This window comes from Ascaphus truei, chromosome 6 (genome assembly GCF_040206685.1).
Source record: "Ascaphus truei isolate aAscTru1 chromosome 6, aAscTru1.hap1, whole genome shotgun sequence".
NCBI classification, from domain to species: domain Eukaryota; kingdom Metazoa; phylum Chordata; class Amphibia; order Anura; family Ascaphidae; genus Ascaphus; species Ascaphus truei.
The window spans coordinates 60725991-60736614 of record NC_134488.1 but is presented as its reverse complement, the minus strand read 5'-3'; the positions used below and the strand labels follow the sequence as shown (position 1 = coordinate 60736614).

Genomic DNA, 10624 nt, shown 5'->3' with positions numbered 1-10624 from the left:
TTATCCAACAGAATCCGTTCTGGAAGTAGCGTTGGATAGTGAAACCGTTGTAAAGTGAGTCCCATGTTAATCAGAGGCGGTGAGCGTTGGATAACGCATTCAGGCGTCGGAAAACGGCACATATGGCTGCGTTGGATATCCCATTCGTTGTAAAGTGAAACGTTGGATAGCGAGGCGAGGAGTAGCGAGGACTACCTGTACTCTTGGTGGTTAACCCATTTGCTGCCAGTAATTGACAAGGCGGTGTTCACACACACTCGGTGTACTGTTTGCCCAATCTCCCACTGTCTGTGTTACACAGGAGTAATGACGCACCTGTCAGGAATGCTGGCTTCACACTCATAGAATTTCTTGTTCCAAGCCCGGACGCTCAGTGCATCCTCTCTCAGCGTCACCGCAGCTGCTGCTTCCTCCCTCACAGCTTCCCGGTTCCCATCAGCATCAAAACCGTCCGACCTCATCCGACTCCTGAAATATAGCAACAGTGTTGGATTGGGCTATCCAAGGGGAAACATATTGAAGAGGCACACATGCATATATACACAGGCTCATACATATATAAATCCTCCTATATGTATGCACTCATGCATGTCCCCAATGCCAATTATCGACTATGGAGACATAGTATACGGCTCTGCACCCACCTTGGCAAACTTGACACCCTCTACAATTCAATATGCCGTTTTGTTCTCCAATGCAACTACAACACACATCACTGTGAAATGCTCAAAGAACTAGATTGGTCGTCACTCGAGTCTGGGTGCAAAGTTCATCTTTCCTGTCTTGCCTTCAAATACTTTCTGGGCAAGCTACCCGTCTATCTGAACGAGCTCCTCACCCCTACCACACGCAGCACTTATCTGAGATCTGACTCAGAAAGTCTGTTCATGGTCCCAAGGCTCAGCAAAGTATCCGGCCATTCCTCCTCTTACCGTGCACCCAAAACTGGAACAATCTACCAGAGACTCTCACAGCCGCCACCAGCCTAAGTTCTTTCAAAACTAAAGCTGTCTCACATTTTAATCTAGTCAGTAACTGTTACATACGCCCATAATATATATTATCTCTAACTGTGCATGCAATGTCTTGTATATAATGTATACCCTGTTCACTTATGTAACTATGTATTGTAACCATGTATTATTTGTCTTAACTCTATGCCCAGGACATACTTGAAAACGAGAGGTACTTCCTGGTACAACATTTTATACATAAATAAATAAATACTCCGAGATACACATTGATCGATCAATCAGGCAACATACATAACATACATACACACACTTATTAAAGCAGAACAGATGCCAGACATGCATAAACCATTAGACAAAGAGCAAACGGAAAGAATAATTGCTGCAAAAGCTACCCAAGATTTTTAGAAATCTTGTGGTCATTACGGGACACTTGACCAGCCAACTGCTTTAGGGTCCCACCGGGGATTTCCCCATAGTTTCTGGTGGGTCAGTCTTGAAAAACAGTGGAGAAGTATTTGCAGCAGTGTTTCCCAAACGTTTTACACTGGACAGCCCTCACCCCCAAAAACTATTGTTTTGCCTTTGGGATTTCAATTCTCCCAAGGTTTGGGGGTTTTCCCCTGCCATTTGAAACAGTTATTTTTTTAAGTGTTTTATTTTGATGCAGTGACGCTCGTGGTCATGGTCTCTGTTACACCTATCTGTCAATGTCATCCACTTTCTGTATCCCCCAGGGTGTATGTCCCCACTGTGACCGAATCTTCCCCCCCATTTAAGTCCCCCAGATTGGGAAATAATGTTGAATTGTTAAACCTCCAACATACGCCTTTACACTTCCTAATAAGGTTTCAGCTATGGAATGGCTTAATGAATTAGGGGTTTGTTTTCATAATGTAATAATTGTGTGTTCATGTGAAAAGAAACCCGGCAGATTTCATCAGCTCTCCCCAACATATAACATCTATGAAGGGCACTCTTGTTGATCCATAATCTGTCTAATGTCCACACTCACCAGTAGAAATACAGCTAACAGAACTGTGCAATACTGCTGTCAAACAGGAGTGTCATTGTCCCTCTGGCTCCCGAGGAACTTGGTGAAAAGGATGCAAGTTGCTTTTGGTGCATACATGAATTCCTTATATTTAGAGTGGCCCCATTGAAATTGCTCAAGTAAAATGAATTGTTACGGTGTATTTAGAGTGATGAATTGACCTACTTGTCACTGTTAAACTCTTCTGGGTACAATTCCTTGTAGCCACTGTGATCCCATCTGCAAACGGATAGAGAGAGAGACACAGTCATGCACACACCGATAAAGTGACCGTACATCACAGACTCACTTAGTTTATAGTTCTAGACTCAGCAGCTTTCAAGTAGCAATCTTGTACATGACTATGCTGTGCAACAGCTGAAGACATTTCAATAGTGGGTGCTTTTTCAGAAATCTACATGGTAGTGTAATCTGTGTTAGACGATCTAAAAATACACCTTTTTCTGGTGTCATGTCTAACATCTGTTTATCAGAAGAAGAGATGCGGAGATCACATATATTGTCCCGTATTAGACAATGCAAGGAGTTTCTCAAGCCTCCCTTATTGTGGATTACTTCAGTGTTATCACTATACTAACGTAAAGGTGTGTGTTACATATATACATATATACATACACACATAGACATAGGCGCATACACACATAGACATAGGCGCACACACACACACACACCCCTTGGAACTAATCAGCAGGCTACAGAACTCACATGCAGACAGACAGTGACAGAAAAGGCAATGTGTTTTGAATTGTTCGGTGACACTAAAGTTGTCACTGACCATTACTACTCCAGGGACCAAAGTTTGAGAACTACTGCGCCAACAGTATTAAATGCAGTTACACATATGACTAAAGTAGGACAGAGCACAATGTATTGCATGATCTGTAGTTGACAGAGACAGTCAGGTGCAGCTGGGGTCAATAAGCAGCTACATGCCTTGCCCCCTGCTCGTTGAATGATGTGTGTCACGGTTTTCTTTATAAAAAATAGTAAAGGGAAAGCACAGCAACAATTATTCAAAAACCAGCAATAATGTAGAAGGAAGAGGTTGCCGGGCACACCCAGAGAGACTAGCAGCCACCGGTACGGATTGATCTAGTTGGAACGATCTCCCCGGCACTACAAGTATTTTCAATACAAAATATGGTTTATTTTACATAAGAAAAATAAACGTTTCGACCGTGCAGAACTACATTTGGGTTTTTCCTTTATGTAATAAAACTAAATAAACAAAAATGTTGTATTGAAAATACGGCTTGGCGATCTTTCCAACACGCTCTTTTTATCCCATGACAGCAATCAAGCACAGGTCATTTAAGACATTGCGTTGTCCTACTTTACCAACGACTCATGTTATTTTTTTAACAATCTGTATTAAGCTTTCCACCGATGCTCTTTTCTTTTCATACCCAAGAACGTCAGAGACATTTTCTGGAAGCGTACAGAAGAATGGCCATCTTATCTCCTATTACATGCTTATTGTATGATGCTTATTGTATGATACCAAACCATCATCGGTCACACTTAATCAGCAATGAATGAACAACCTCTAATAAAGCGACCGTTGATGGAGAAATGTTTTATCAACATGATACGAGTGCTTTTCATCCTGCAACTGTAAGCAGCGCTTGGACAATTGCATCTACCTGCACCGGTTCACTGTGGGGGGCTCGCATAGCAAATCTCTTTGGGAAGCAGAGCAGTGATTTATAGCTCCGCTTCCAAAGTAGTTTCCCATAATGCCTTACAAAAAGAATGAGGGGAGCGCTATTTAGTTGCGCAAATATAAGTGCGAATAAAAGTGCAATTTATAGTGCAAAATACATTCAGTGCAAAAAAGTGTAACATTTAAAGTGACACTTTTTTGCACTGAATGTATTTTGCACTATAAATTGCACTTTTATTAGCACAACTAAATAGCGCCCCCCTCATTTTTTATATATATATATATATATATATATATATATATATATATATATATATATATATATATATATATATATATATATATATATATATATATATATATATATATATATATATATATATATATATATATATACATACATACATACACACATACATACATACATACATACATACACACACACACACACACACACACACACACACACACACACACACACACACAGTGGTTGACAAATCACCAAAAAATCTACTCGCCACCTAGTACCAAACGTGTGCTGCTTGGGCCAATATTTACTCGCCCGGGGGTTAAATCCACTCGCCCGGCGAGCAAATGTATAGGTTTGTCGAACACTGTGTATATGTATATATATACACAGTGTTCGACAAACCTATACATTTGCTCGCCCCGGGCGAGTGGATTTAACCCCCGGGCGAGTAAATATTGGCCTAAGCAGCACACGTTTGGTACTAGGTGGCGAGTAGATTTTTTTTTTGTGGCGAGTAGATTTTTTGGTGATTTGTCAACCACTGCATATACATATACGTGTGTGTGTGTGTGTGTGTGTGTGTATACACACACACACACACACACACACTGCGTTAAGAAAAACTGACCGACCATATTTTAAAGTACATTTAAAAGTGAATTATTAAATAACTGATAACCATCTTGCAGTTTATGATTTTGTGATGTGCACATAGGATTTCTTTTCTGGTGTACGTCTTCAGTACACTTTCAGTTTCCAGTTACCTCCTAGGTGGCACCCACTACCAAATGTGTGTACAGAATTAGGCTGAGCGAGGTTTTCAATAATCATTGTGCACTAGGTTACAGGTTATACGGTATATTGCTGACTTGTTATGCTCTAGTGATGTCCTCCGTCTCTTCGGCCCAAATACCACATCGGTATGCTTCTCTAGTTCTCTGACTTTCCACATTTCCGATTCCTCTTGGATCTAAACATTACAAACAGAGGGGGGGGGGGGGGAGGGGAGAAACGCAGTTATATTTCATACAACACATCAGGAGTAGATGTGGCTTTATCATGGAACAGTGATTAGACCGGCTGCCTGTCCTAAGTGACAAGGGAGACACCCAGACACTTATGGTGAATAAGGACACAGAGGGAAGTTTTTACTAGGACAAAAGTGAGCTAAAGATTGTAGCATGTTCATTAGGTAATTCCCCCTAGCAGATCCCCTACTTATTTTACCAGGATGGGATTCAGGGGGTGTCTGGGGCTGAACCGCAATATTACTAGCTCCAGGGACTCTCGGTTCCCGAGATACTTACAAGTAAAGGTACCGCTGAAGGGCAATGTGAAAACTGGACCTGTGTAACATGGGCCAGTAGGAAGCCGCAATGGAGGACGTTGGGGCTTGCCATTGGCCTACATGATGCGTGATGGTTAAAACATCCATTTTGATTCCCCTGGAGGGGACAGCAACATGCTACTTTTAAATCGGCACGTATCTTCGGAACGTGTGCGGTCCCGTGTTGGTTTAAAAAAATATTAATAAAAAGACGAACAGAGGAAACAGCTGCTTTAAACGAACACACAAAAAATATATAAAAAAAGAAACTATAAGAATTTAAAAAGATATATTTTCTTTACTTCATATCTCCGTTGCAGATAAATACATTGGAGGGATTTCACAACCCCAATCCAAGGTCTTTTGCTGATAAGACTGTTTGCCAGACCTCCAGATGATTACCTGGACACTTCCCTTGTTTGCAAAGTAATTATGAAGCCATCATTAGTCAAACAACAGTAGCTAATGGGCTTGAATGCGGTGTTCTCCACAAGAACCCATACATGTTTATTTTTCACTAGATATAAAAGAAGAAAGACACCCACTTTAACCTTTACAGGGTCTTTGGGTGCATCATGGCCACCTGTTCATTTTCTAGGAAACGATTGGGCCAACAGAGCTGCCAGACCGATCCAAACAGAAGTCAAGCTTCCGCCACTTCTGTTTCTGGTATCCGGGGCCTGGGTTGCATCATGTGATCATTTCTGGAGCGATTACATGACCAGGAAATCCGGTGGTTCGGTGGCACTCTGGTAATGCCGGCTCTCCAAAGTTTAAGGGTCATTGAACCTTTCGTAGGAACTCGGTAACATTGAGAAGTCGTTTACCTTACCCACTACGTTGCAATGCCCCAAGAATTGCAACTCCAGCCTAACTCTGGGGCATCCCATCCTTCTGCCCACTGCCTGTTTTAACGGAATGCCCCCAATTCTGCTTTTTAAATATTAACTTTTGATTTGCAGAACCAAGACATGTATCACAATGTCATGATAACATGGCGATACCCTGCGGGTTGAGGTGAAGGGGGGTGATACCCTGCAGGGTGAGGAGGGGTGGGGGCGCGATACCCTGCGGGTTGGGGTGAGGGGGGCGATACACTGCGGGTTGGGGTGTTGGGAGCGATAAACTGCAGTTTGGGGGGCGATACACTGCTGGTTGGGGGTGGATTTGGGATACACTGCGGGTTGGAGGTGGATTTGGGATACACTGCGGGTTGGAGGTGGATTTGGGATACACTGCGGGTTGGAGGTGGATTTGGGATACACTGCGGGTTGGGGTGCGATACACTGCAGATTGGGGTGTGGGGGGCGATACACTGCGGGTTGGAGGTGGATTTGGGATAGACTGCGGGTTGGGGGATACGGACTTTCGTTAAACCCTAGCAAATACCATTGGCCAAAACTCCTGTAAAAGATCTAAAGGAAAAGGTGATAGAAATCCCCAAATCTTTCATTAACTTGCGCTGGGAAAGGGGAACATTTATTCTATGATAAAGTACAAAATGATGATATCGAAAGTGAAAGTCCCAACTCAATAAAGCAACGTAAGATCAAAAACATAAAAAGACAAACACATGTTGGTGTTTCTGTAGCTTATTTATGAAGCAGGAGAAAGCTTTGGACGTTAATCCATATAAAAGACACAAATTAGTCATTAATTAAAGGAAGTATTGAGATAGACACCTTTTTAATGCCATTTTCATCAGGACATAACATTTTCCAGCTAAATGTCAGGGAGTATCCTAGTGGTATGGCCAGTCTTATAAACAGGGGAACCCGGTTCGAGTCCCAGTGTCAGCTCCTTGTGACTTTGGGTAACTGACGTTATCTTCAGGTGCCTCAGGCACCCAAATAAGATGGTAAGCTCTTTGGGACAGACTCGTTATGCACAATTCTATTCACAGAGCTGCATACACTGTCAGTGCTATATAATACAAAATATATTAGTTTAATAAGAGAGTCATCCAGTCTTTGACAAAAGAAATCATACCCAACAAAATGAATACAAAATGCACTCATATGGTCACCCTTACTTACCCCACACCCAATTATGCTAATTACCTGTACACATGTACTCTGTGCTTTGCAGAACTCTGGATCAAACCCCAAATCATGCTTGGTTAGTCAGCGAGCCATTGTGATTTCCAGAAATCCCGTTAAGTGGGGCAACCTACTGTACTATTACATAAGAGGTCAATCCTACTTACCCAAAAAACTTGATATAAACTGGCAACTGGAGGTGAAACCTGTGTATTTGACATTACAATGTCATCCAGACTGCGCCCAAAACGTGGGTGGATTTAACAGTTTCGAGAGCTCTATTGACATTCAAGTGATAATATAGGATGAAGACAAGCTACACCACTAAAGGCCTTAGGGCTGGGACCCGCTGCGCCCGGCGGCCGCACGAGCGTTCCCCACCAGCAGGGGAATCCTCCCGGTCCCAGTCCCTCCTCCCTGCATGGCTCACTACACGCTGTGACGTGTCAGCCGCCAGGGGATTCAAGAGAATTGTAATCCCAAGCGGCGACGCGTCACGTGGTGTGGCTGTGAGCCAATGAGGAGGGGAGGCTGCGGGGAGGAGAGTGTGGGGAGAAAGCAGCATGAGTGCCTGTCTGTGTGTGTGTGTGTATGTGTGTGCCTGAGTGCCGGTCTGTGTGTGTGTGTGTGTGTGTGTGTGTATGTGTGTGCCTGAGTGCCTGTCTCTGTGTGTGTGTGTATGTATGTGTATGTATGTGTGTGCCTGAGTGCCGGTCTGTGTGTGTGTGTGTGTGTGTGTGCCTGAGTGCGTGAGTGCGTGTCTGTGTGTGTGTGTATATGTGTGTGCCTGAGTGCGTGTGTGCCTGAGTGCGTGTGTGCCTGAGTGTGAGGAATTGACGGATTGAGGATTTGAGGGGCTGAGGGACTGAACGGCTGACGGGCGGTCCCGCCCTCTCACGTCATGGCCGCCCCCCCCCTCCATGTCATGGCCGCGCCCCCCACCCGTTTTGGCCACGCCCCCCCCGCTTGCAAAAATGGTCCCTTTGGACCGGAAAAAGCCCCAAGTGCCTCTCCACGCGCCGCCTGTCTGCAGCAGGGCCTGAGGCAGCGGGGCCTTAGCCTAAGACTATATCTGCAGAAGTGGCCGTTCAGACAGTTTTCGTCCCAACTGCGGCATCGCAGATATACAATTACCCCTCATGACGGCTTAGTTCATTACAATGTCATGCATGAGAAGATATGGAGGTTTGTAAGGTTTGGTCACTGCTTAAACATTCTTGCTAATAACATAGTCCTGATATTGTATGAAGATATTTTGTTAGATTAAATTAATATTTGCTCAGCAGACAGGATGTTCAAATGAAGATTTTTTGAAAGCAGCATCAGTAAATTATTAGGAAAGGATTTTTAGCCTCAGGGGCGTTCGTCTCTCCAAATCAACTATGACAAACAGTTCTACTTTATTAAAATAGATGTACGTCTGCGTTTATTTATTCTCAAATTGAATATTATACCTATAGCCCTGTTTGTATAGCCAAGAGCAAACAAAATAATTTGGCACGGTTATTTCAAGCACGGTATAAAAAAGATTCCCACATCTTTTGACAATATTAAAGGGCTTGCTATGGGTAGCTTTTGGTGATATAAGAATACATATTTTAAATATAAAACTATAATACAAAGTCTATATTAGGAATATAACAGCAATAGAACATGTTAGAATACAGGTTCAATCTGACAGCTTCTCTTATATTCCCCAATAAGGGACTTCAATTGTTTTGCAAACTTACTCCACGTTGCAAACAGAATTTTGCAGGCACGACGAGTCCCTGCCCCGAAGAGCTTACAATCTAATATAGTGTCTGAAGCATAGGAAGATAGTGACTAGCCCAAAGTCACAAGGATAGCGGACACTGGCATTTCAATTACGTTAACCCCCTTCAAAGACGGACACTTCCCCTGGGTTACCCTGCAGCCCATTATCAAACCTGCCAACCACAGTTCTAATCTTTCTTTTTTTTTTTTATACAATATAACAATCTGAATACAATAATAGTCCTTTGCAGGTTTTGATATTTTTCATCAGATCAACAGGAGGCTTCTTCTAGCGACAAAAATCCGGATAAGAGACTTCTGAGCTTATGCACCTCTCTGTATCCATCAAGGACTCATTTCGGTCCATTGAAAAAAAGGTATCATAACAAATCTACATTTCTCCAGGACCAACACAGCTAGTAAAACACAGAGATACACTCCCCTTTATTGCTCTGAACTAGGATTTGTCTATCCCATTACAAATATATACGTTATAGCTGCACATTTACAGGAAAGCCCACATGCTCCCATAACCTGAGGAACATCACCTTGTTGTGAGCACCCGTGTGACGGATCACATTTCGGAGGAGAACTTTTCCAAGAGGGACACGTGACATCTCTCAACCTGTGTAACAGAAGATCACGGATGTACAGACAGGATTGTATGGTGAATGGTGCCACATTCATTTCCCTAATGTTTCCCTAAATAAAAGATGGACCACACATCTGGTGCCCTCCTCAAACTTCTGTATACAAAAGTTGTCCTAATCCCTCTACTCACCCATTCTCTGTTTTACCCCATCACAGAAATGTAACTACCCCACTATTATCAACTCATTAACTCAGTGTTCAGCTCATGCCCACACAAATAAACGATTCTGGGTAGCATTGATAAAACACAATCCTCTCTATTTGACCCATTATATATACCGGTAGTTCCCCTCTAACTGCCCCAATAAACCCCACGCGTTCTAATCTAACTAACCCCAATAAACTACAGAGCTCCTCTAACTAATCCCAATAAATCCCAATGAACTTCTAACTGACCCAATACACACCAGTGACCTAATTGCCCCAATAAGCCCTAGTGACCTAACTACCCCAATAAACTCCAGTGATCTTCTAAGTGTCCCAATAACACCAGTGTCCCTCTCCCCAAATATATTGATAACTCCCCATCTTACTGCACAACAATAAGCCCAAGTGCCCTTCTAATTATCCCCAACTACGAGCCATGTGACAACCTCTTCTGATACCCGTCCTTTACCTCTTCTGATACCCCAGTCCTTTACCTCTTTTGATACCCCAAGCTTTCCCACTTCCGGGTGCCCTATAAAATCCTTTCCCCCTAACGACCACCAGACTCTCCTTTCATACCTTCTTTTCCTCTTGCCTCAGGTGTTGCAGTGATCTCCTTCCCCTTCCCACGTCGATCAGTGACTCCCCAGCCCGATCTTCCCTTCCTAGATCAGCCTCCACCGGTCTCCACCTTTCCCCTTCCTCCTCTTCCGGAAATCCTCGTTCAGCCACCTCCTGTCCCAGCAGATCGGAAGCGGTTTGGGCGG

The 10624-nt window shown here is 43.3% G+C and overlaps 1 protein-coding gene across 2 annotated transcripts in view; it reads right to left on the bottom strand.

The window, feature by feature from the left end:
• Positions 1–10614, bottom strand: part of NKAPD1 (NKAP domain containing 1) — a 16380-nt gene extending 5766 nt beyond the window's left edge. Inside the window, exons 1-5 of one of the 2 annotated variants that reach the window (XM_075604435.1) lie at positions 10437–10614; positions 9608–9684; positions 4808–4908; positions 2191–2244; positions 316–468 (exon numbers count right to left, since the gene is read on the bottom strand). In XM_075604435.1, the coding sequence (XP_075460550.1) occupies positions 316–468; positions 2191–2244; positions 4808–4908; positions 9608–9676 (377 nt within the window). In that variant the 5' untranslated portion in view covers positions 9677–9684; positions 10437–10614. Of the gene's footprint in view, positions 1–315; positions 469–2190; positions 2245–4807; positions 4909–9607; positions 9685–10351; positions 10416–10436 lie in introns of those variants that run through there. The other variant, XM_075604436.1, reaches the window with a different exon arrangement.
• Positions 10615–10624: the final 10 nt, after the last annotated feature.